The 26,332-nt window shown below is 39.5% G+C and overlaps 1 protein-coding gene across 1 annotated transcript in view; it reads left to right on the forward strand.

Annotated features, from left to right (window-relative positions):
* LOC123509981 (protein unc-13 homolog A-like) overlaps nt 1-26,107 on the forward strand; it is a 417,157-nt gene extending 391,050 nt beyond the window's left edge. The window contains 20 exon segments of the mRNA XM_045264620.1: nt 846-972; nt 7,391-7,710; nt 7,979-8,129; nt 9,021-9,047; nt 9,049-9,180; nt 9,447-9,572; nt 9,826-9,990; nt 10,124-10,237; nt 10,366-10,436; nt 10,567-10,663; nt 10,793-11,014; nt 11,365-11,531; nt 11,831-12,101; nt 12,302-12,433; nt 13,574-13,799; nt 17,365-17,532; nt 18,985-19,077; nt 19,447-19,612; nt 19,805-19,931; nt 20,284-26,107. Coding sequence (XP_045120555.1) covers nt 846-972; nt 7,391-7,710; nt 7,979-8,129; nt 9,021-9,047; nt 9,049-9,180; nt 9,447-9,572; nt 9,826-9,990; nt 10,124-10,237; nt 10,366-10,436; nt 10,567-10,663; nt 10,793-11,014; nt 11,365-11,531; nt 11,831-12,101; nt 12,302-12,433; nt 13,574-13,799; nt 17,365-17,532; nt 18,985-19,077; nt 19,447-19,612; nt 19,805-19,931; nt 20,284-20,445 — 3,064 coding nt within the window. The 3' untranslated portion in view covers nt 20,446-26,107.
* The last annotated feature ends 225 nt before the right edge of the window (nt 26,108-26,332 follow it).

Raw genomic sequence — 26,332 nt, forward strand, 5'->3', positions numbered from 1 at the left:
TTGATATCTGGAAAAAGAAAGATCTGCAATACCGTCATTCATTAATGGATGGAATAGAGTTTGGACAGATAATTCCGAAATATTTTACGTAAATAGACACGGATTTCACTTTTCAGCATCCTTGAATATTTTTTTTTTTTAGCAAGAAATTTCCGCAATGGTTTACAGTCACTTGGTACTCAGGCAGATGATGCTTAAGTTGATCCTCAAAACGCATCGGCTTGAGTGCTAAAAGGCCTCAGGGTGTGTCCTGCTCCACGTAAACATGACTTTTCCAGTGTATATACCTACACATAGTTAAGCTGTAATTCTTGTTATACTGACTAGCTTTCCCGGTAAATTTGTATAGTATGTGCACCCGTCAAATATTTTCGCTTGAAACTACATCTTTTTGATAGATTTTTAGTGCTTTGAATGAGTCTAGTAACGGTTTCTGTCCCAAATCTTCCCCCCACTCACACACATAAACGAGTGATTTGCGACGTAAATAACCGGAGCACAACTTATTAAACTTAAACAGCTTACCTTATTAGTCCTCTGGTACTTGCTCATCGCTGGAGTCCTCAGTAGGGAGAACTGGGGATGGCTAACTTTCGCTGTTGTGAAATTTTCTTATCGCCTCGAAGTTATCGCCGTGAGAGTGGTGCACTTATATCACTTTCTCTAACTGCCCCGTCCTTATAGTGCATGTATAATTAATTCCTTTCATGTCGGGTACCAAGATAGAAATAACAACGGTATTATTTGCTTCTTAATGTGTAGCTCTCTTTTACCTTGTCCCGTGCAGAAATGTATGATTCTTTTCTTCAGGGTTATCTGCTCCTAACTTTACCCTGTCCTCGCAGCGAGTGTCACAACTCTAGCGATCGCATCAAGGTGAGGGTGTGGGACGAGGATAACGACATCAAGTCCAAGCTGAGGCAGAAGCTAACCCGCGAGAGTGATGACTTCCTCGGCCAGACCATCATTGAGGTAAGCACGCCACACAATGTATAATCATATTCTGAAACACTAGTAACAACACCTCCACGATTTTCAAAACACACTAATTAACTGACAAGATTTTTTATGATTTTTTGTTATCATTCTAGTTAGAGAAAATAGATATATGTATACTTATTAGCGGGAGAAACACTCTTGTGACTACACTCACCTCATCGTTATGCTCGCCAGCCTGGAGAGCAGCCAGCAGGGAACCTTGTCATATGTATTATTGTGTTGTGTAACTGATGCTCCTACACTGTTGACAGGCTAGATCAACGACACACACACACACCAGGTGGCAGTTAAGAGTTAAATGTCAACTGTACATACAGCTTGTGACTGGTCTCTGATTCCCACACGCGCGCACACAATGTTAATACCACATCACACCATACCACACGACACCACCATCGCCACCATAGCACCATCACACACCACCATAACATGCAAACACTAGACATCTTCACACCACACAACCACCTAACACCAACCTCACATCACCACCACCACCAACACCACAGTACCACCAAACATCACCACCAAATACCATCACACCACACTACCATCATCACCACTACACACCATACCATACCATATAACACCACAATACACTACAGTGACTACCCAGGACATCCTTGGCGCCCAGACCTACGCAGCACCGATCAGGGTTGCCAGACAGATTTTGCTAATGGTACCAGATCATATGAAGAAAACGTACCAGCATCTACGATATACCTAATTATAAGGCACGTCATTATTTTCTTACCTTTGATTAAAGCTGTACATCCTCTTCCCCCCGTGTGTCTTCCCATCACACACACATACACACGCAGAGATAGATAGGTAGGTTACTAGCCACAAATTATATAAACACAAATAAATAGTCCTCAGACTTATGTTTCAATGGTTATTTCTTACAAAACTAGGCTTGCCCTTTTCATATGTGCACGTAAGCATAAGTAAAGGAAATATATTGAAGTGATCTGAAAATATAAATAATGTCATTAAAACTAAGTCATCCATCACACACACACACACGTCAGTTCAGCTTGTAGCAGTCACCATACTACACCACACCACACCACTACTACCACCACTACAACACTACACACCACACTACACCACCACTACCACGACCACCACACAACACCACACCACTCCCACACAATACCACATCACACCACCACCACTACCATCACACACCGTCACCAGACCTCACCACCACCACCACCACCACAACCATCATCACACAACACAATCACTACCACCACCACCATCGTCACACCGCACACCACCACACCACACCACACCACACCACTACCATCACAACACCATACCACACCACACCATACCCACAACACAACACAACACACCACCACTATCACCACCACTACCAGCGCCTGCATCCTCTCCAGTCTCCCTCCATCGAACACCAGCTAGCCTAGCTCCTGTCCTGCTCTCACGATTCCCCACCCAGCCCCGTCCGACCCCGCCGCCTCCCGCTACTACGGAAACTATTCTTTAAACGTATTTTGTGATTTTTCTCGGGTTTTGCATGTGTTTCTAGGTGTTTTTTGGACTTTGGGTGTGGGAGGAGGTAGAGGAGGAGGAGGTGGAAGGGAGAGGTGGAGTATGGCAGTGAGGGCGGGGAGGTGGAATCACATCCCAAACATACCAAAAAAACCATTTCGGCGTAAGGGTTTAAATATTTCTCCTTTATTAATGGAGTTGGCATTGTTCTGATATCTGATTTGTTATTGCCAAAGTAAAGCAAGTTTCAAGCCACAATAGAATCAAGTCTAGCTGTGTTTTGGTTTATTGAAAAAATAACATTAAAGTAACTGCGTAATATAACTTTTTTTTTTATTAGCATACCTAGGATTGTTTTGGGGCTTGATATAACACTTAAAAGATACGAAAAACATGACCCAAGTAACAATATTCCATAAAATTTAGTCTAACTGTTCGTATTATCAAATTCAAAATTTTCAACGGTAAAAGGATGAGAAACAAAAATCTTTTTACGATAAGCAATCTGTGTTTTCTTTATTTGGCTGGAAAGCAAAAATATTTTGTATTCAGAAAATTTAATATAATGTAGTTTGGCTGTGCTTTCCTTCTCGACATTATGATGTGTTTGTGACCCGTTAATTTGACATAAAGACCTTTCGTTGGACCGCGTTATGTAAATAAACCACCCGGTAAGGATATTATATTTTGGTAATTAGTTAAGTTATTTGTCGCTTGTAAAAGTGTAGTATATACCAGTCTGGGAGACTTTTTTCTTGTGGCGATTTTTAAAATGAATTACGTACGTAAATATTCTGCCACAGGGACACCTCAGCCCTGCCTTCCCCCAAAGTTAGTCCACCAATGTTTTCTTCCACTCCCCCTGTGTTTCCAGACCCAGAGATTGATGCAAAGCCTGAATCAACCATCAAAGTAGATAAATAGCCATTATTGTGTTAAATAAGGCAATGTTTAAGTATACCTCCCATTCAGACCGCCAGGTGCCCACCATGACCCGGACTCAGACTCCCCCACCTACCCCCATCCATCCCTGTGTCAACTCCTCAACATTTCCTTCAATTCTCTGTGTTTCCTGCTGCTGCCCACCTGAAATGTTTTAAGTATAGTGACAGGAGGAAGAAAAGAGAAATGGAACTGTGTGAGGGAGTGTAGTAGTAGTAGTAGTAGTAGCAGTAGCAGCAGCAGCAGTAGCAGCAGCAGTGTTGATTATTATCATTATTATGAGTGTTAATATGTGTGTGTGTGAGAGGGGGTGGGTGGGCTGCTCAACCGAACAGTACTCTCTCTCTCTCTCTCTCTCTCTCTCTCTCTCTCTCTCTCTCTCTCTCTCTCTCTCTCTCTCTCTCTCTCTCTCTCTCCACGACTGTTTTCCGACACCTTACAGATGACTAAACAGGTTCCCAAGAGTGTTTCTCCTGTTAACAATGCAGAAGTGTTTTCAATCTGTCACTAGAACTTTACAAACACCTTTACAAACACTTTGCTCTCTCACAATGACTGTTTTCCAAGTCCACAGAAATGACTAGCTGGGTTCTCAAGAGTCTTTCTCCTGTTTATAATGCAAAAATATTGTTAATCTGTCACTGACTCACTAGAACCGTAAAAACCCTTACAACTTCAACTATACTCTAGTGACGGAGGTTAGACACACAATCCGTCACTTCGGTGGAGCTTGGCGGTGTCTTACAGTGTGGCTTGACAATGTTATGACTGGACCAGGGTTGCTACACTGATTTTTAATAATAATAATAATAATAATAATAATAATGATCATGAAAATGTTAATAGTGATGATTATAATCTGATCTTTGTATATGTATGTGTGTGTGTGTGTGTGTGCACGTGCATGTATATGTGAGAGAGGGAGAGAGAGAGAAAATAACAGTTATTATAAGCTAATGTGTATATTGTGTTAGTGACTATAAAGAATCATGCACCATTATAACCGTGAATTTGCATAGTTATTTCCTGTCGATCTATATTGTATGTTTTTATTATATTTAGTATTTATTTATTTATTTATATTATTTCTTTAAGCAAGCAAATATAGTGTAAGCTTTTTTCCTTTGTTCACTGGGCCTCTCGCTCCTGCTTCCTCTCACATTCCTTTTCATTTGCACTTTCTTCCTATATCACTTATCCTAATCTTTCCTCACATTCATTATTTCTTATACTTTTTAATTTTTATACACAAGTTCTTCTTCCATCTTACTTTATTTGTTCTAGTTTTGCCATTTTAAAAGGAGGCAAAGGAATGGACAGAGAGAGAGAGAGAGAGAGAGAGAGAGAGAGAGAGAGAGTTAAAGGAGATGGGGGTAGATTGAAGTAAATGAGAGAGGAAACAGAAAGGTCAGAGGGGAGGGAGAGACTCTTCTTGAATAATGGAGGGAAGGAGGGATGGGGAGAGAGGCCAGAGGGGAAGAAGAGGAAGAAGTGAGAAGTGACATTGCAGTGTGAAGGCAGCAGGATTGGGCTGAATGGAGGACATTTTCTAATAGGAAGAGGAGTGTAAACATAGTGATTTTCTTCCAGCTTTTTTTTTTTCTGGGAAAGTTGTATATTTGCATTTTTAGAGAGTAATAGTGAATATTGTTTTTTCTTAATTTTTTTCTCCCTAGTTTTTGAGGTGGCAGCATTCACAAAAAAAAATGCATACTATGAAATGATTAATAAAAGAATTGTCAAAGGAAAGAGCACCATCACCTTTAAAAGCTCATACTTATAAAAGATATTCTAATTAATGAGGTCGGTGAGCCAACATTGTGTTCTTAATGAGCTTGATTGGCTGGCTTTTGGTTTGCATAATTTCATCAATTTTTTTTCCTGTTATTTTCCTTGTAGATGTAAAGAATGGGTGTAATAGTAGTTGTGATTAATTTATGAGTAAGATTTTTATCAGGGCTGTCTAAGAGTCAGCAGAATAAATTGAACAATTTAGGATTATGAAAAAGATCAAGAAAGTCTGGCATGTGTTCATAATGATTCAGTGCATAGATAGGCTGCCATTTGGCTTTTCTATAAACTGTCTATGGAAAAGGTACAAAAAAACATGAATAGGTGAAACAGAAGTGAGAGTTATAATTAATGATTAAGAAGAAGGTGTCAATAACTAAATAGGAAACAAAAATAGCTAGTAAAAAAATGATATGATGGAAAAAATTAAGGCCATTAGTGATAAAAAAGAATTAAGGAAGAGTCATAGTTATAAGAGAAAAAAATGTTATAAAAAAATTCAATTTACTGCAAAGTGGGAGAAGTAGCAGAGATAGAAGGAGAAAGAGCAACATGAGGCAAGACAGCAAATCAAATTACAGTAGTTTTGTGTGCCTGACAGTGTTCTCATGGGCTGGTGCAAGTTTCTGGGGTCACTCTTGTGTTTGGGGACAGTTGCCAGCTCTGAGGTGCTGTAGGGCCAAGTTTGTCCCCAAGTTTGGTATAAGTTTGTTCAAGATACACTAGTGAGGGACACTGCTGGGCCTTGGCTCAAGTGCCCACAGGCATTTGTCAGGAGAGTAAAGCGGAGTTCTTTCATTTCTAGACCATAAAAGAAGAGAATTACAAAGATACACGTAAATCATTGAACATCAGGAGAAAGATGATAGTTCTTCACATTTAATGAACGAATGAGTGTGATAAATAATTCCTTACCTGAGTTGCTTTGATGTTATGCAGATGACTTAAATGAGTACTGGTGTTTATTAATAGATATATCATAGTGAAAGGTAACAAGCAGCAGTCAAAAAGTGGAGTAACAGTTATGGGAAAAATTGTGGTAAACTTTATGTTATCTGGCAGATCCCAACTCGGAATCATGTTCAAGCTGATATCTCTCTCCCTTCCTCTCTGACTGGCAGTTGTCACCTCCTCTATTCTCTTCCAACATGCTGTCAAATGAGGGTTTCCTATCATATTGCTTAAGTGATCCAGTGTTTAGGAAGTCTTCAGCATTATTCTCTCAGTTTTTTTTTCTTGAGGTTGATAGTTTTTGAGGTTTTGTTTTTCCATTTGCTGCATATCTTCCCAGCTCTTTCTGCCTCAGTGTGTGTAGCAACAGGGGAATAGAGAGAGAGAGAGAGTGTGTGTGTGTGTGTGTGTGTGTCAGAGAGAGAAACTAAAGATGTATGTACACTCAAACTCACTCACACTCTCTCTCTCTCTCTCTCTCTCTCTCTCTCTCTCTCTCTCTCTCTCTCTCTCTCTCTCTCTCTCTCTCTCTCTCTCTCTCTCTCTCTCTCTCTCTCTCTCTCTCTCTCTCTCTCTCTCTCTCTCTCTCTCTCTTACACACACACACACACACACACATCTGGATGGATTAAAACTTGATGAAGTCTTGGAATGGAGTGTAGAATTAATCCCGTGTGTGTCATTTAGTGGTGGAGTGAAGACAGGAATCATGTAAGTGCTATGTGGTGGTGTGGTGGAGTGTTGGTGTGACGGTGTGGTGGTGTGTTGGTGTGGTGGTGTGATGGTGTGATGGTGCGGTGTTGTGAGCAAGCTTATGGCAATGGTGATTCAGTGAGATGTATGTGTGTTTTGTGTGAATCATTAAATGGGTGACTTGATTAGAGAACAATTTCATTTTGTTGCCTGTCATTGTTTGATAGTATTTTACTTATGAATATTGAATGATTTATTGAATACAAGAAAAGGGATATATTATTCTTTCAAAAGACATAACATTTTAGAAATCCCATGATCCTGTACAAAGAGATTTTTCTTTAATCTTTTTGCTCTTATCTCTTAAATATTTGTGTCTCTACCCTATACCTTATTTTGTTGCACACTTTCTCATGCTTCTTCATCATCTATACCATATTAATTCTAGGTAAATTCATTCACCTATCCTATATTCACACATGTTTCCCTCCCTCTGCAGGTGCGCACCTTGTCAGGAGAGATGGACGTGTGGTACAACCTTGAGAAGAGGACAGACAAGTCAGCTGTGTCGGGTGCCATCAGACTCCACATCTCTGTTGAAATCAAGGGTGAGGAGAAAGTGGCGCCCTACCATGTCCAGTACACCTGCCTTCACGAGAACCTTTTCCACTATTTGTGTGAGCAGGAGGGAGGGGCTGTCAAGCTCCCACAGGCGAAGGGAGATGACGCGTGGAAAGTCTACTTTGATGACCATGCACAAGACATTGTTGATGAGTTTGCCATGAGATATGGAATTGAGAGCATCTACCAGGCCATGACGTGAGTATGCTGTGCATGTAAGGCTCATGATCCTCCAAGCTAAAGTCATGTGCTAGGCTCTGGTCAGATTTTATTGTACCGACACACTTGTCACTTACTTCTATGACTGAAAACAAATATATTTATGTAAAGGAGAGGATAATTTTGAAATTAAGATAATTAAGTGTGTGTACACAAAAGGCAAGCATATCTAGATATGCATGCACATAATAAATGTCTGTTATTATAATGATACATTTCTATCATCATTGTGTTGCTCCTCCATCAGGCACTTCCACTGCCTGTCCACTAAGTACCTGTGTCCTGGGGTGCCTGCTGTCATGTCTACCCTGCTGGCCAACATTAATGCCTTTTATGCACATACCACCGCCTCTTCCGCTGTTTCTGCCTCGGACAGATTTGCTGCATCCAACTTCGGCGTGAGTACTGACTGTTGTTTGTAATCTAATTGATTGTGCATATATTGTTTTTCTTTATAACTACAGTGAAGACTCAGTACTTGAACATCTTAAAAGTTGAACTTTTCAATAGTCGAACGCAAAAGTTCGACCCGGTACTCGAAAAAATATCTGGTACTCAAAGGGTCGCACACGTAGTTGTCTCGTTCTAATACCGCTAATACCAGTATTAAGAAGCTAAAATACCAGTATACTGGATACTGGTGTGCATCCCTAGTCCACCCTTCCCCATGCCGCGATTGAGAGAACAACAATATTCTTCTGCGTTCTGTCTGTAGTTTTTCATTTAGAGACTTGCAGTGGCACCAATGAGGCTTATTAGCGGTGAAAATAAGGAATTCAGTGAGATGGCAAGTGTTTCTAAGCAACAGCCCTCCAATAGAGGGTTCACAGGAATCATACTGAGTTCCCAGATATTTTATATGGATGGTATGTGACTCGTCCTCCGACGAATAACCTCTTTCCTCTTCCCAACCCTTCTCCCATCTTCTATGCTACTCATCAACAGTCTTCACTTACTTTAAGTAGAAATCATAATTATAAAAAACATACATTGAAATTTTTGTAAACTTAAGGTTAGAACGAATAACCTGATTTATAGGTATCGATAGCTGAACTTTTTGATACTTGAACAGCCATTTGGAATTAATTAAGTTTGAGTATTGAGTTTCCACTGTACCATGTATCTATATCCATTCATGAATTAAGATTTCTTTCACTTTTTCAAGACTAGTGATTCTAGTGCATACATTTTCTCTTGATTAGTGTTGCAAGACGTTGAATTATTAACCAGATGATGAGAAGACATACTCTTTGCATTACTAAAATTTACATGTATTCATCACATAACAGAAAGAGAAGTTTGTGAAGCTGCTGGATCCAGCTGCACAACTCCCTCAGGATAGACCTGTCCATGTACCGTAATAACTTCCCTGCAAGTTCCAACGAGAAGCTGCAAGACCTTAAGTCCACCGTGGACCTGCTCACCTCCATCACCTTCTTCAGGATGAAAGTAAGCTCCCTATCTCCTTCAGTATTGGAAATACTCTTGTTTCTCTCATTGTAGGGTGGGATCAATTGTTAATTTGAATTCTTCCTGTGCTATGTATTCTTTGTATTCTTCAGTGGTTTCCTTGTGTTTTCATATATGTACTACTGTATACCAGTTCTCCATTTGCCTATATGCACAAAATTATTTTTAACTTGAGATTTTATAAACTGTTTTTTATTACGTTTTATATTTTGTCAACATGTCTTTTTGTTTGTTTCCTCCCAAAGGTGCAGGAGCTGTCCTCTCCACCCAGGGCCAGTGTGGTGGTCAAGGACTGTGCCATTGCCTGTCTTCGCTCCACATACCAGTTCCTCTTTGAAAACTGCTACGAGCTTTACAATCGAGAGTTCCAGGTGAGTTGCCGGTTAGCTTCTGCAGTGAAAAAGTTGGGAAAGAGTTGATTGAGAGATTTACTGATATATGATGAACAGTGCTTTTTATAAGTATGAATTTTCTGTTATTGATTTAGTATGTAGAGCAAAGCAATGATAAATTGAGCCATTTATCTAAATGTATCTAATTAGCTCAAGTGAAATACCAGTGGATTAAAAGCAATTTCTGACTTATTTTTATATTCTTATCTAATTTATTTTTTGTTACTTCCAGGTGGATCCCTCAGAGAAGAAGGAGGGAGGAGAGCAAGGGCCCCGCCTTGAAAGTGTTGACTTCTGGCACAAGCTCATTGCCCTCATTGTCTCCGTCATTGAGGAGGACAAGAACAGTTATGCCCCCGTCCTCAACCAGTTCCCACAGGAGTTCAACATTGGCCAGGTATGATACAGGGTCTTTCTTTACTTGATGTATTTTTTTGGCAATAGTGCATATATTTGTTAGAATCTGTACGGCCATATAAAGTGAAAAGATTAATTTGTACTATTAACTTGATATTTCTCCCCACCACCAGTTATCTGCATCAACAATGTGGAGCATGTTTGCTGTGGACATCAAATATGCTCTGGAGGAGCATGAGCAGCACCGCTTATGTAAGAGCAGCGAGTACATGAACCTCCACTTCAAGGTGAGAAGGAGTGGTGCTTCCTGAGTCTGGCTGGATCAAGGATGGGATCATTTGTGTTACAGTGGCTCCAATATGTTGTGACTGGATTGAATGCATCTGTAATATTAATGCAATCCTTTGCTTTTCAGGTTAAATGGCTGTACAATAACTACGTAAAGGACGTGCCTCCCTACAAAGACCAAGTGCCTGAATATCCTGCGTGAGTATTACTTTCCTGCAACATTATTTGGAAATCTTTCTATAAAATCTACTATTTCAGAAATTATTTTTATTGAATTTAGAACTTAAATCAGTGTGTTTTCTGAGGTGTTGGTGTCTTCTTGCCGCAGGTGGTTTGAGCCGTTTGTGATGCAGTGGCTGAATGAGAATGATGACGTGTCACTTGAGTACCTCAATGGTGCCTTCCAGAGGGATAAGAAGGATGAGGTAAAGATTATAATCTTTAGGCAGTTGCAAATGAATGTATATAAACCACTACTCAACTTGGGTGACTGACAGATGAAATACTTGTCTAACATCTTGGTCCCCTAATCCACTCTTGTTATCTTTCAACAGTTCCCGCCAAGCTCAGAAAATTCACTCTTCTCCAACTCTGTGGTGGATGTGTTCACCCAGTTGACCCAGTGCTTCGGGGTGGTGTCCAAGCTGGAGTGTCCAGACCCAGAGATCTGGAAGAGGTTCATGAAGAGGTTTGCCAAGACAATAGTAAAGGTGCTCCTGGCCTATGCTGACATCTGCAAGAAGGAATTCCCTAACTATGTAGATGATGAAAAGAAGGTCGGTATGATTTATAGATTTCTCAAGGTTTTCTTTCCTTCTGTTTATTCTAATGAACTGAGTAAGAGTTCTGGTAAAGTTTCATATAATTTACCTTTGGAAAATCATTTATGAGAGCAATTTAGATATGTTTGAGTTTTATTTATTTTAACTGGTCACAACTCTTACATCAAACTCTTACTATCCAATAATATTTTTTTTAAGTTGAAAAGCATAGTGACCTTGCTAATGATATCATCTAATACTGATAACAATTGTGAGTATATATGCCAACCTTCCCTAATACTAGAAATATTTTGGAAAATATATCTACTTTTCTCCTCTGAAGGTTATTTTTCCTCTCCTTCCAGGCTTGCATCTTGATGAACAACATCCAGCAACTTCGTGTACAGCTAGAAAAGATGTATGAGAAGATGGGCGGAGAGAAGCTAGAGGAGGATGTAGCCACCATTCTGAATGAACTGCAAGCCTCCCTTAACACTGTGCTGGACGAGCTGGCACACAGGTTTGCCAAGAGGTGGGTGTCGCACAAAAGCCTGACTGGCTTGTGTGGTACTTATTTAATTTCTTTAAGTGATGCTTTCCATTTTTTAACTGAATGAAGTAATTTTATTAACACATATCAAGATGTAGGTTGTCTGATTTTTCTTTCATAGTGAGCTCAAAATTCATTATCTTCATTTTTGAGTTGCTGTGATAATTAGTTTGACAATATATATGGGATGAGTTTTGCTACATGACAGATTTCATGTTAACACTGTTGACAAGTTTGCACTTCACTGCAATGATGACTGAATGAGTGTTGTGGGTTGGCAGCTTGGAGGACCGCATTGCAGTCAAGGTGAAGGAGATGGGAGACAAGCTGGCAGCTGTCAAGTCCACTGGGCAGGGAACACAGCGGAACAACATTGCCAACGAGGCAGATGAGGTTCTGGCACCTCTGATGGACCTGTTGGAGGACTCTCTCTCCCTCTATGCCCACTCCTGTGAGAAGACAGTGCTCAAACGTCTCCTCAAGGAATTGTGGAAGATCGTTATGACTACCATGGAGAAGACTGTTGTCCTTCCACCCATGACTGACAAAGCGGTGAGTTCTGCTTATGATGATGTTCAAATGAAGATAGACTATTTCGAATGTTCATGTTTTTAGGTCTCACAGTTGTTGTTCCAGAGCAAGCTATGTGAACCATTTAGATAATTTTCCACCTCATGCTAACGGTTTTTACCTCCATCTGGCCACCAATGGTAACCCTTCCTTGTCTCCTCTACCGCACTGCTCCACCATAGATGATGCTCAAGAATCTGACCGACAATGCGAAGAATCTTGCTGCCAATGCCAAGATTGAGGACATGTCTCGCCTCATCAAGAGCCAGCTGGCAGGTGGCAAGGATGTTAAGAACGCCGTGTCCAATATCATGGTCAGAATCTTTTACTGTAGGATGTCTTGTAGCATGTTTGTCGAACCCTCACTTACCCATCATTATGTTATCTTGTTATGCCAAAATATCTATCAATTTTAGTCAGTTCTTGTTTTCTTCCTCCCAACTAAGCTGGCAATGAATGCAAATTATTGAAACAAGATGACTTCAAAAGTTGAATGATTTTTTCTGTATATTTTCAATAGCTTTATACTTGTAAAGCTTATCCTTTAATTTCAAAATTGATATGCATTACAGTTATGAAACAAGAATGTATTTGTTTTAAAAATGGAATGCTTTTAAGGAATCTTTAATGTAGATTATGACTGTCTTGTTTAATTAAGATGTAGTGTTAATTACTCACCTCTCTCTTATGTTGTGACTGTGATATGTACATTGTAGCTTGTCTATTATTTTGCTGTAATATTTGTTCTAATACACTCATTAGTATCCAAACTTGTGTTCTCATTTTGTATTTAGTATGATTTTCATTTATGATTCTATTTTTTACATTTATTTACATTTTTTTTCTATTATCTTATTTTCAGTTGTATATAAAAATGCTTTTCACATATGGTAGACGGAAACATCAATCTCGAACCCAACTAGTATGTCTGTTCTTTTATTCATTGCTATTTTTCATTTTGATTAGAAGTGTTTTCTTTCTTTATTCCACACTTAAATACCTCTTTTTTTTTTCTTTTTTTTATCAGTGTTAATGGATATGGGTTCTGGTTTGATCTTAATCTTCCTTCTTTAGTTGTTGCAGGTATTATCACTAAAACTTTTTTTTTTCATATTTCTAAAGATTCTTTGTCTCAACTGTACTAAGGCATTCTTTAACATTATTTCTGTTTGTTCACATATTGCATGAATTTTTTTTTATCTCTTGTAATGGTTTTGTATTCAGGTAAGGTTATGTTTGCTAATACAGTATTGGTCTGCTACATACTTCGCCTTGATGAACATTCTTTTAGTGTGCTTTTTGTGATGAGGTTTATCTTATTTCTATATATAATGATTTTGATATTTGGTGTCACTATACCAAGTCTGTATCTTAATTCACTTATTCAGAATAACACATTACAAATAGTGATGTGGATTTCAAAGAATTGGTACTGATGAGTTTTCTTCCAATAGGATATCTCCAAGGACTTTGAGAGGAACCTAACCCCCAAGCAGTGTGCAGTGCTAGAGGCTGCCTTGGACACCATCAAGCAGTACTTCCATGCTAACGGGAGTGGTCTCAAGAAGAACTTCCTCGACAAGTCTCCTGAGCTCAAGTCCCTCAACTATGCACTGTCCTTGTACACCCAGACCACCGACACACTCATTAAGACCTTTGTCTCCACCCAGACTGGTCAAGGTGAGGCACACTGGATGTTCCACAGACTGATGAGATTAAGGATGTCATATAGGTTCTGTTCTTTTCTATTTCTAACAAACTTGAGAGTGAGATCAGCCTCCTCCCTAATATATATTCTTTGCCACTATCATGTTTTTCTCTCTTCAATGTTAAATTGTCTCTTTCAGCCTCAGCCTCACCCTGTTTCTGTTCTCATCTTCTTCTTTGTTCTGTCTGTGTTTGTCTTTATCTTTTCTTTCATGTTCTGTATTAAAAAACATCAGTGTTTCAGTGTGCATGGATGGAATTGGTAATCTGTATAAAGAAGAGACTGGTATCCTCTCAGTGTTATCAGTTTATATACTACATGTGTGTGCCACTTTTTTTCACCCACTTCCAGGCTGCTAACAACAATATAAGTATATTCCAATACATGTGCCCCTGAAGTGCATTTAATTCCCAAGATGACAAAATGGTGACCCAAATATCAGCGGATGTGATGAGTGTTCTTCTCTCCTTATCCTCTCCCCCTCCCATCCACCCATACTCTACTTCAACCAGTTACAAGTGCAGCAAAACAGAAAGACCGATCACTATATACATACGATACCTTTTTTATTTCCTTCGCATCTGACAATCGATATGAAACAAGAGCATGTCCCATTCTCTCTAATACTCAAGCACCTTATTGCTTTCCACCACTGCTGTGTTTCTTCCTGGCTTAATGGCTCCCAGCTTGATGCGCAACATGCTAGGATCCACACACTTCAAAGGCTCCTCCAGCCCTCATCCTGACCCCAGTACTTTCACACAAAATGGCTGGATTCTTTTTCCCTGTTAAAGGATGAAGGAAAGAATGCCATGGCTATATTTTTGGTGTTGTTTGTTGTGCCTCACACTAGATGCAAAGATGTGTTGAGGTGTGAAGGAAGCTGGTGTTAGGGGAAGGGTGTTAGAGCCTCAGACTGACTGTGTGAGCTGGAGGTATTTTGCTGCTGATCCCATTGTTGCCTGCACTTAAACATTGCACAGGAAGTCAGTAAATTGATGGCAACTTGAAAATAATTCCATGGCCTTTGACAAGGGTAGAAGTGTCAAAGTAAGTCAGTTCATGTAGTTCTATCTTATAAAATCATTCTTAACAAAGAATTAAGTTCTCTAAAAAGTTGACTTGGATTTTATACATATGCTGAACTTTGAATTATTTTCCATGTATTACATATTTCCATTGACCATCCCTTGTGGCAATTTGTAGTATGTTCTCAAAGTTTTTTTTTTTTTTTTTTTTTTTTTTCCGAAAACTTTAAAAGCTTGAGTTTTTTGTAGTATGGCATATATATATATATATATATATATATATATATATATATATATATATATATATATATATATATATATATATATATATATATATATATATATATATATATATATATATATATATATATATATATATATATATATATATATATATATATATATATATATATATATATATATTCTTTTTTTACTTCAGTGTTAGCTTGTTTGAAAATAAAGCCAGAATAATCAGTATATTTAATAAAAATTGATAAATGAATAAGTGAATAGATAAATGAATTAATAATAAAATCCACCTGCCAATTACAGCTTCTCAAATTAAGTACGTATTTAAATAATGCATGTATATCAATGGAGGGAAATTGCCATGGGAGTTGTATAGCACACCACCACATTACACACACACACACACACACACACACACACACACACACACACACACACACACACACACACACACACACACACACACACACACACACACACACACACGGTGGAGATATTTGGGTGTGTCTCCTTTCACGTGTAGCCCCTGTTCACCTAGCAGTGAGTAGGTACGGGATGTAAATCGAGGAGTTGTGACCTTGTTGTCCCGGTGTGTGGTGTGTGCCTGGTCTCAGGCCTATCCGAAGATCGGAAATAATGAGCTCTGAGCTCGTTCCGTAGGGTAACGTCTGGCTGTCTCGTCAGAGACTGCAGCAGATCAAACAGTGAAACACACACACACACACACACACCACACGTAGTGTAATGATTAACCCACTCAGCTCACAAATTAGAAGACCCAGGTTCGAGTCCCGGGTGTGGTGAGGCAAATGGGTGAGTGTCTTAATGTGTAGGCCCGGTTCATCTAGCAGCAAGTAGGTACAGGATGTAACTCGGGGTTGTGGCCTCGCTTTCCCGGTGTGTGGAGTGTGTTGTGGTCTCAGTCCTACCCGAAGATCAGTCTATGAGCTCTGAGCTCGCTTTGTAATGGGGAAGGCTGGCTGGATGACCAGCAGGCAACCATGAATACACACACACACACACACACACACACACACACACACACACACACACACACACACACACACACACACACACACACACACACACACACACACACACACACACACACACACACACACACATACTGCACACCTAGTGAACATTTCATGTCATTTGAACGCTGACATGCACCACAGGCATGTATTAATTCACTTGTGCAAATACATTGCATTGAATATAGAAGCAGATATACAAAGAATATAAAAGAATATTGTGGCTGTGTTTATACATATAACTTTTTGTTTTTATTCTACATATTAAATTACTCCAAAGTTTTGTGAAAGTAAATTTTGCTGTTATTTGTTTTTTGTTTTAACTCTGTTCATAAACCTTTGGTGTTTTCGTAGATTCTGCATTCTTTAAATAGCTGATGATATATATACATATATTATATATATATATATATATATATATATATATATATATATATATATATATATATATATATATATATATATATATATATATATATATATATATATTATATATAATTTTCATTAAAATTATGTATAGATGTACTATACAAAATCAGTGAGACATACAGTGTACTGATATACACTTGTAGATGTGTGATGTGTATTTATGATATGCAGGATTGTATTGGCATCATTAGTAGTGTAGTAAGTGGGTCAGTGGCAGACTACCTTCTCTTACATTAATATATATATTCATAGTTAATGTTTTATCATATCTGTTGTGAAATGTACCTTAACTAAGGGAAAGGCTGAAGTTCGCTTTATGCTATAACGTCAAGAAAATGGTGGCTTTAGTTCAAGCTTTCAAAACCTACCATCAGCAGTCTGCTCAGGTTTCAGCACAGTTATGCTTAGATAAAATCATCTTCAGTTATGCTAGGTAACGTTAACTCATATTGCTGCTACTTTATTAATAACTAGCTTTACCTTTGAATTAGTCTGTGCTTTTAATATTTAAGTAGTAGTGGTTTCTCTTATTTCTTAAGGAAATCATAAACCATTGGGTTCTTGTATGGATAGCAACTTTGACTTTATTTTAAGTAACACAGTGAGAGCTGATTCATTACTCAAAAATAACTTGAGCACAAGTTAATCCTCCTAAAAAAATAAGAGAGTTCACTGTTGCTGAACTGCCGCCCCTGAGAGCCTGGCAGGTGAGCAGACTAAAGCCACTCTGCAGCCAGACTAATATCCCAACCCTTGGTCTGGCCCCACTACATCACTCCTCCCTTCTTCCTCATAAGTTCCTGCAAACGACAGTAAGTTTCCCGGTAAGGCCAAGAAAAAGAGAAAGGAACAAGTGTCAACAGAGGAGGAGGAGGGTGACGAGGAGCCGGAGGCGGAGGACGATACCGATGACCCAGTTAAGGCAAAGAAAATCCGAAAGAAACTGAGTATGAGTGATAAGCGAGGTAAATGAAGGGTCGGCAGTGTGCACAGCCAAGCCTCGTCTTCTAGCGAGTAGCGTCTCCTTAGCAAAAACGAAATTTACTGATATTTTAGTTATCATGAGTTCGTAAAGTTGTCAAGAAAGAAATCCACGACCTCCTCGTGTATTTCTGTTTCACTTGGATGAAGTATTTATGAACCATTTTGGTGCTATGTATAACAAGTTAGAAGTGTCATGAGTGGACAAAAGCCCCAAGACACTAGTTTATTTACTACTGGGGCCATGTCTTTAGTGAGACCTTCATTAAAATAACTAGGAGAATCCTATGTAGGGACACTAATTTGTGCATACTCTGGGACTCCTTATCACAGGCCTGGTAGGAGCCTGGAGTAAGGATAAGCAGTGTCCCAACATGGACAGTTTGATGAGAGTTTACGAACTCAGTTTAGCGAGAATGGCATCATATCCACTTAGCGACGTTCGTAGATTTCAACATGACATGATTCATAGAGCATCTTGGTATACAGCAGTTCTCCATTTCCTGCTTCATACTATTTCTCTCTCTTCTTCATCTACGATCAGAAATGCAGCAAGTAAATAAAGAACAGAAGTAGATTTTTTCAAAAGTAGTTGAAAATGTTTAGTGAAGAAAATATCAGTGAGTTTGTTGAGTGGAAGTCAGTGCTTACTGCAGTATTGGCTTCCTCTCAACTCATATACTGTTTGTGTTTAGCAATAAAACCACAAGCATTTCTAGTTGTCCCTCTGGTCTGCCTGGTCACCTGGGTCTTCAGTACAGCCCAGTGTGTGCCCAGGAGAGACAGATACTATCCCCTGTGTTTGTTCTTGTTTTACCCCCATGTGTTTCCTTCCCTTTCCCCCAACCCTAGTGTAGAGAATGTGAATTCTGCCAATATCTTATGGCATGGTGGTGCATGTTCTCAGTCCCCAGGCAAGATGGTTGTAATTGAATGGACTGGAAACCTATAGTGTGATTGGTAGTGGTTGTTATGATGTGGTTCAATGAATACCTACTTTTTCCTAGCATGCTTTATTTTTGGTAGTTTTAATAGAAGATAGTATGACCAATACTTTACATAAGGACTTGAACATCTCTATATTATCTTTGCCTGAGGCCATAAGGCCATGATCTTTGCATACTGTCTGTGACATACCCACAAATTTAATGTGATTAGCACAAGAACACTGCAATATATTTTGCACTGATATATTCACATTTTGTTATTACCTCCTTGTATATTTATATAACACAGTAAGATTTAAACATTGTGATTACTTTTCAACACTGAATCATACTTTCACATCTTACCTACCAAAGAGAAATATTCATGCAAAGAAGAGACAAAAGATCCAGCAGTTAGAGCAGAGTCACATTTTGCTGCTGATGTTCCTTCCCATCCCCACCTACCCCATGTCCTCCACTGCACCCCCCTAACACACCTCTCGTCCCCAGGCTCCACGGAAGAGGGTACTGTCGGAGAGATCAGCATCCAGGTGGACCTCTACACCCACCCAGGCACCGGCGAGCAGCGTATCAACGTTAAAGGTTTGTCACACCAATCCTGCTGCCTTGGCTTTATTGTGTGTCCTTAATGATGACTGCAAAAGAGTGGTACAGTATGTTGTCCATGTAACAACATCAATACAATAGGTGCTTTGAATTCTATTAGTGGTATTTTTTGTTTTGAATTACACATAATAACAAGGTCAATTACCATTAATTTACATTTCAGGTGACCATTCTCTAATGTCATTTTGAATAAAAAAAAAAAAAAAATAAAAAGGAGGTGTTTTCAAGAAATGTGAAATGGTATTTCCAAGTATACCTGGTCTCTGTATGTCAGATGAATCTTCCTATAAAGTTGGGTATCCAAGACAAAGTATGAAATGCTAACTGCTTCTCTTTTCTTCGTAGTGGTGGCTGCCAATGACCTTCGGTGGCCAACCACAGCCGGGGGAATGTTCAGGCCATTTGTGGAGGTCAATCTTATTGGTCCTCACTTGGCAGACAAGAAGAGAAAGTTTGCCACCAAGTCAAAGTCCAACAGTTGGTCACCCAAATATAATGAGAGCGTTCAATTGTAAGTATAGAAATGTCTTGAATCCATTGAGCTTGGCTAGAGGAACAGTACTGTATATGCTGAAAGAATAATGGTTTTCTAAATATGCATATGAAGAGCTTTTCTAGATTTGTGGCTGAAGTTAGATATACAGTATTTACTTTATTTTAGAGAAAAATCTACCTTATTACACTAAAATCTCAAACTTTCCAGCCTCATTGGGAGTGAGGAGGGTCCAGAGAGCTTTGAGCTGCACATCTGTGTCAAGGACTACTGCTTTGCTCGAGATGACCGTCTGGTGGGCGTGGCAGTGCTTCAGCTAAGGGACATTGTGGACCAGGTGATTTATTTTTGTCTAATAGTATGGTTTCTTTTCCTCTTACTCATAAGCACTGTGTGATAAAAGACTGTCATGTAAGTTCTGTTGTATCATTCTTATATTAGTTATTTCAGACGTGTTGTGGCCTTTGGTTAATGCCTCCTTTATACTGATAAAGCCAAAGATGTCAACTATCCTTTCCAGAGCCCATAATTATTGCATTTGTCTTCATTCATTACTGAATTACTACTTTCACTTTATTTTGTTATGAGGATATTGTAGGTTTTCACCTCCAACAAATAGAGTAGCATATAGCATTTATTTCATCAATACCTTCCATTTCTTTTAAATCAACCCATATATCACTGTCCAGGGTTCCTGTGCAACATGGCTCTTCCTGGGCAAACGGTGTCACATGGACGAGACTGGTTGGACAGTGTTGAGAATCCTGAGTCAGCGCACCAATGACGAAGTGTCCAAGGAGTTTGTGAAGCTCAAGTCAGAAGTACGAGGAGAACCACCCATCACACAGTAGAGCCAGGGGTAGCACACTCTGCCAGGGTGTGAAGACCACTCACCTGCCACCCAGTGAAGGCTGGAGACATCATATGGCTCCTCTACTACCAGCAGTGATGATAAAGAGATCTGCGCTTCAAATGAATTCTCTACAGGATGGTGTACCTACTACTCTCAGACAAGTTGGAGGCTCCATTTTTTCATGTAGAGATGCCATGGCCCTCCCAGTGACCAACACAGAGAGAGATCATAAACGTCCAAAGATACCAGACCTATGTGAGGCCATGCATGGTTGCCAATGAACTGAAAAAAATGTAAGCACAAATATTTGAGTTTATGGGAGTAGTAACTCACACTAACAAAATTTGGGGGAGTAGCTTGATGTGTTCTATAGTGGATTTGAATTACTAACAAACGAAAGCTGTACAGTAGAGGATCATGTCAAGCACTGAGGCTGGGAAAGGCTCAGTTATGCAGAAGTTGCTAAGAAAGTATATAAAAGAAGGAAAAATTATCAGCATTGAAATTGATCTATTGCGGCCATGCAAGACTTGAAAAGGGAATGTCTGTGATACAGTATTGTGCATGATGCCCTGGACCTCACGTGTGGACCGCCATGAAGGTCATAGTCAATAAGTGCAGAGCTACAAAATATTAATCCATACTCTGTGTTCTCATTTCAGTGGAATACAAGTCCTCTGCTCTTCCAGAAACCTTGTTTTAAATTTTGTAAAATAGTATTTTGAATTATTTGAAGATGGTGGTGTTCATTCTGTATCATACAGTGCTGGTAAGATGTACAACACACACGCCAGTCCCGCTAATAATGTTGCGCTGAAGGGAGAAGTGGCTCGGTAGCTTACGGTTTCAACTTGGCGCGTGTCGTGTCACTGTCCCATTTTATGTGGTGGTGTGAATGGAAGTGACTGAACCTGAAGATCAGTTCCCATTTGCTGTTAAGTGGTCATAGAGTAAGCCTGCTGTTTTGTGCTGCATTACTCCTTACTTCTCTCTGAGTGAGAAAATAATGGACATTTGAATTTATCATGTGGTTTTCAGTTATGAGCACAAACTATTATTTTTCTATGTGATTTTGGCACATATTACCAAAAGGTGCACATTCATATTTCGCCTTGACCTCAGATTCAGATTCAACAAGCGTTCCATTGTACATATCATTTTACCATTAGGTTAGTCCTCGTCTGTAATTATGGACAATTGGGTGATTGTTACGCATTTTCGTAACTTTGATTCTAGCCAGCTACATTGGACTTGGGAGAGTTAGTTGCTATGATTTGTGACGTTGATTGTTCCATTAGTCCGTTAGTGGTGCATTTATTTGTCCCTAGGGTGGTGAGGGAGAGGCAGAATGTGAGGGTCACCTGACCTACCCTTACCTGGGTCACTCGCCTCAGCATCCCTGCAACCTCCAGCTGGGCATTTGTTTGTTGCTAGTTGGTGTCCTAACCAATGTGTGCATTTGTACCGCGTGTGTGTGTGTGCGTGTGTTGTTTCACCTGGACTATCATCAGCATGTTCTCCTAGCCAACAGGCACATATTGTACCTGTTAATATGTACACTAAGTAATTGGCATGATCATGCCTCTTGAGTGGGGCGAGTAAGAGGGGACCACGGGCGGCTTACCCAGTGGCAGCGCGTCCCAACCCAGCGTAGTTAACCACAGAGTTGGAATTTTAGTTGAGTGCAAGTACTGAAGGAAAAAATAACCGGTAATTCCAGTATGCAAGAAGCCATTGGAAGTGGGAGAAAAAAAAAATAAGTGTCAGACATATCTCGCTTTTTGTTGGGCATTCAGTGTTGATATTATGTACTAATTGTTTTATGTGTATGTAAGGGGGTTGGGTAGAGTAATTTTCTATCACACAGTTGTTATCTATGATTAATAAGAGTTACATAGTGGGGTTAATCACAAGTGGCTCATATCCTTAGTTGATAGGAATCTGATTAACATAGTGCAAAGTTGTGGGTTTATCAATTGACTCAGCTACTTTTTTGGAAGATCTTAGAAATTATAGATATATTTTAAAGTAGTGGGAAAAATGTTTGGATGGGAGGGTAAAATGTAAATTGGAGTGTAATTAATGTCACTAGGAAAATTGGGATATTGTGTTATGCCCAGTACTCATCAGTTTAATGTTGCGTCACCTCAGATTGCAGCTCGTTTCTCTGCACATCTTGCACAGTTTCCTCACTGCATTAGGCACGTCTTTGTTTGCTTTTCCTTAATAGTTGTAAAAATCTGGTATGAGTGAGATGCATCAGGCAATGTAAAATATAAAGGTATCAGAGAGCATTCAAGTGACTTACCAGCAGCATGAAAGAACAACCATGGGTTTAATTGATTGATATACACAAGGCTGATTGTCACTTCAACACTTTCACTTGAAATATTAGAGGAAACTGTGTTGTTCTTCAATGATGTGGAAAGAAACGATTCATGACAGATGGAGAAGAAGAAAATCAAGAAGACAAGAAGCAGTTTGCTGAATTTCTGTAGGCAATGGGTAGGGAGAAGTCAGTTGAATATTACATATAGTAATTCTCTAAGAATCACACTAATAGGCAGATTCATATCAAAAGTTAAAAATGTAAGTAAAGAGGGGGTTAATGCAATAAAAATTTAACTTTTCTTTCTTGAGTTCCTGTGAAATTTCAAGGAAGATTTGTTATAGGAAAAAAACAAGGAATATAAATAATTTGAGAGGAATCCTGACAAACTAGATGTGTTTGTTTGGTTCATAATTACTAGACTTCTTTTGAGGCAGCATTAACAGAAAAAGAGGATGAAGAGATAACTAAGGCAAGAAATAAATAGTTTGGTCTCGTGAGATGAAAGGTGAAAGTTATGAGAGGAAGATGATCACATTGATGCTAGAAGTAGAAATATTTTATGTCACTTCATGAGGGAAATAAGGAAGTGCGACAATTAATGATTTGAAGTAGAATCAGGAAACAACAATAAAAAGCTATATAAAAGGGATCAAGGATGCTATATATATTCCATTTGTGTGTACATACATAGTTGTCTCATGTCCCTCTGAGGGGAGAAGAACAGAAACATTCAAAGGACTAGGATGACTTCAACTACATCTGTGACTGATTACTAATACTATAACTACTACTACTATTGCTGCTCCTACTACTACTACTACTACTACTACTACTACTACTACTACTACTACTACTACTACTACTACTACTACTACTACTACTGGTTGTACTCCTGCTACTTTAACTACTACTACTTCTACCACTACTACTATTGTTACAACTCCATTATTGCTTCTAATACCTCAACATATAATACTATTACTACTATGGCTGGAACTATTACACAACAGAACAGATGTTTCTACTTCACCACCACCACCACCACCACCACCACCATAACTACTACTACTATTACCACTACTACTGTTGCTTCAGTCCATTGTTGAGAGGCATCTCCTCAGTCTTCTCCTCACTGCGGGAACACACTTGGGATGTCAGCCGTGTCTCAGTTCTGCTGCTCTGGTCTTGTGCCACCATCACCCTTTAGTTGAATTTTGTAATGGTCTCCCTAACCCCTCGCCCACACAGCTCCTCCTTCCTACTGTTAATGAAAACGTGCAAGTGATTGTGCCTCAGCCCAATCGCTTAAACGGATGTCCCAAACGCGTCTCCCTTCCCCCACACTCAATTAAAAAAAGTAAAAGATCGTAAAGCTACATACTAAAGATCTTGTTTCGTGTTGGCATGCTGTTTCCAACTCCAAAGATGTCGTGTCCAAAGCAGGATTCACTCTCCCTTGAGTTGTGAGGGACTGGAAAGGGGAGTTGAATTCTCTTTTCACACGGGTCATAATAAGCTCTAGGATTTTCCTCATAACACCTAACTAAGCTATCCCTACTATACTGCAGCGTATGTGGTGTGTTGGTCAATAGAGATGTGTGTGTAAAGTATAAACAAAAAAATTATATACATATATCACGAGACACTCTATCAGGAATTTTTTGTGATGTCTCAGTTCAAAGCTTCTTGAGTCATTCCACTCATCTTGCTGTACATAATGTCATTTATCATCGTGAGTGCGGTATAACATAGACCATTACTTGTTTAATCTGCCTTCCCAGCACCTCTCAGCTTCTCTCCTCTGCCTCTCGCTCGGTATAAATAGTATATAATCCGTCTGTATCGGTCAGATTTTTATTTTTATTTGGTGAATATATTCTCAGACCTGCCTCCACACTGTCTTGCTTGTCTACGTAACCAGCTCACCCCACAAACCGCTATCTCTTCCTCTGGCAAGCTGTAGTAGCACCTCTCGTCCCTCTTTCTGGAGTCTCGCCCCGCTCTGTCCTCGCCTTACACTATGCCCTGGCTAGTTGGTGGGTAATGTCTTGAGTTGAGGAGGACGGTGGTCTTGTCCCCGGCCTCCGCCCTCCACACACACACACATGCACATGCACACGCACACACACACACACACACACACACACACACACACACACACACTATCACACTTAAAAACACTCACTACCACACACACACACACACACAGACAAACTCATATTTTTGACAACTTGTGTGCCTTTCAGTACCATACTAGACCCCACAGCGTAGGGTCTGCACCGCTTTAGTTGAATCACTGCAGACACACGTCAAGGCCAAGGCGAAGGGGAGTGTGGGAGGGAGTGGCCACTACACAAGGCTGGTGGCTCTGAGGGCTCTGGTCAGACCAATAACGTAAGCCACACCCAGACCAGACACAGCCCGAGTCCCATTTTCTTTTTTTTTTTTTTTTTTTTTTATTCTTTTTCCCAGATTGTGTTTTCTATAAGTGTGGCAGAAGTGCAAGGGTAAACAATGCTATTTTTTCTCAGTATATCCTCAAGTTAGGAATTGGAAGTGGTTCGGATGGCATGTTTGCTTGTGTGAAATTTCGTCTCTCTCTCTCTCTCTCTCTCTCTCTCTCTCTCTCTCTCTCTCTCTCTCTCTCTCTCTCTCTCTCTCTCTCTCTCTCTCTCTCTCTCTCTCTCTCTCTCTCTCTCTCTCTCTCTCTCTCTCTCTCTCTCTCGTACTAAGAAACACTCTGCTGCATCTGTTGGTTAACTATACAGAGGGGGTATCATACTTGCATGTTCAGATTAATAACTAAAGCAAAAACAATAACAACTACTATTCATAATAATCTTAATAAGCCTTGAGTGTAAGTATAATCCCGCTTCCTCTTCGTCTTATCTGCTCGTGGGTTCTCTGCTACACTCGCTCGCTGGGTGTCTCTCTGTTGACGCCTCAGCTGTAAAGAAGTAACTAAAATAACCAGACACCATTTTTCTGTTCGACTACTCTCTCGTATCACAACGTAGAATGCTGTCCTCTCAAGATTCTCGTCAGATTTTTCTTGTTAATGTGTGTGTGGGACTGAAGGCGAAAAAAAAATAATAATACTGGGTTCAGTTTTTAGGTGTTTTCCATGCGTGAGTTGGCTGCCTGCCACGCTATGTTTTCATTTGACAAACGTGTGTGTCGGCTGCTCGCCCTATCGTCTTCACAGCCCGTGGTGAATGGTTACTGGCATTTATATTATTATATCATATTAATTCCCAAGTGACTCGTAGTGATGTAGTGGGTTTTGTTAATATTATTCCTCTCTGAAAATAAAGACCCTTTGAATATATGCTTGTAGATTGTTTTAACCTTTTAAACTAAGTAAATAACTAATGAACACCACTTTCTACCTCCATTTGTCTTCAGGACCTCACCTTTACTAACAACAAACAGTAAGATAACTTGTAATAATGTAAGCCTGCATGTGCTTACTATTAACTAGATAAATGTTGACTAAGAAAAACATTCATCATGATTATCACTACCAGTAGCAAAACCATCCTTCCCTCTCATT

The sequence above is a fragment of the Portunus trituberculatus genome, chromosome 28 (assembly GCF_017591435.1).
Source record: "Portunus trituberculatus isolate SZX2019 chromosome 28, ASM1759143v1, whole genome shotgun sequence".
Lineage (NCBI taxonomy): Eukaryota > Metazoa > Arthropoda > Malacostraca > Decapoda > Portunidae > Portunus > Portunus trituberculatus.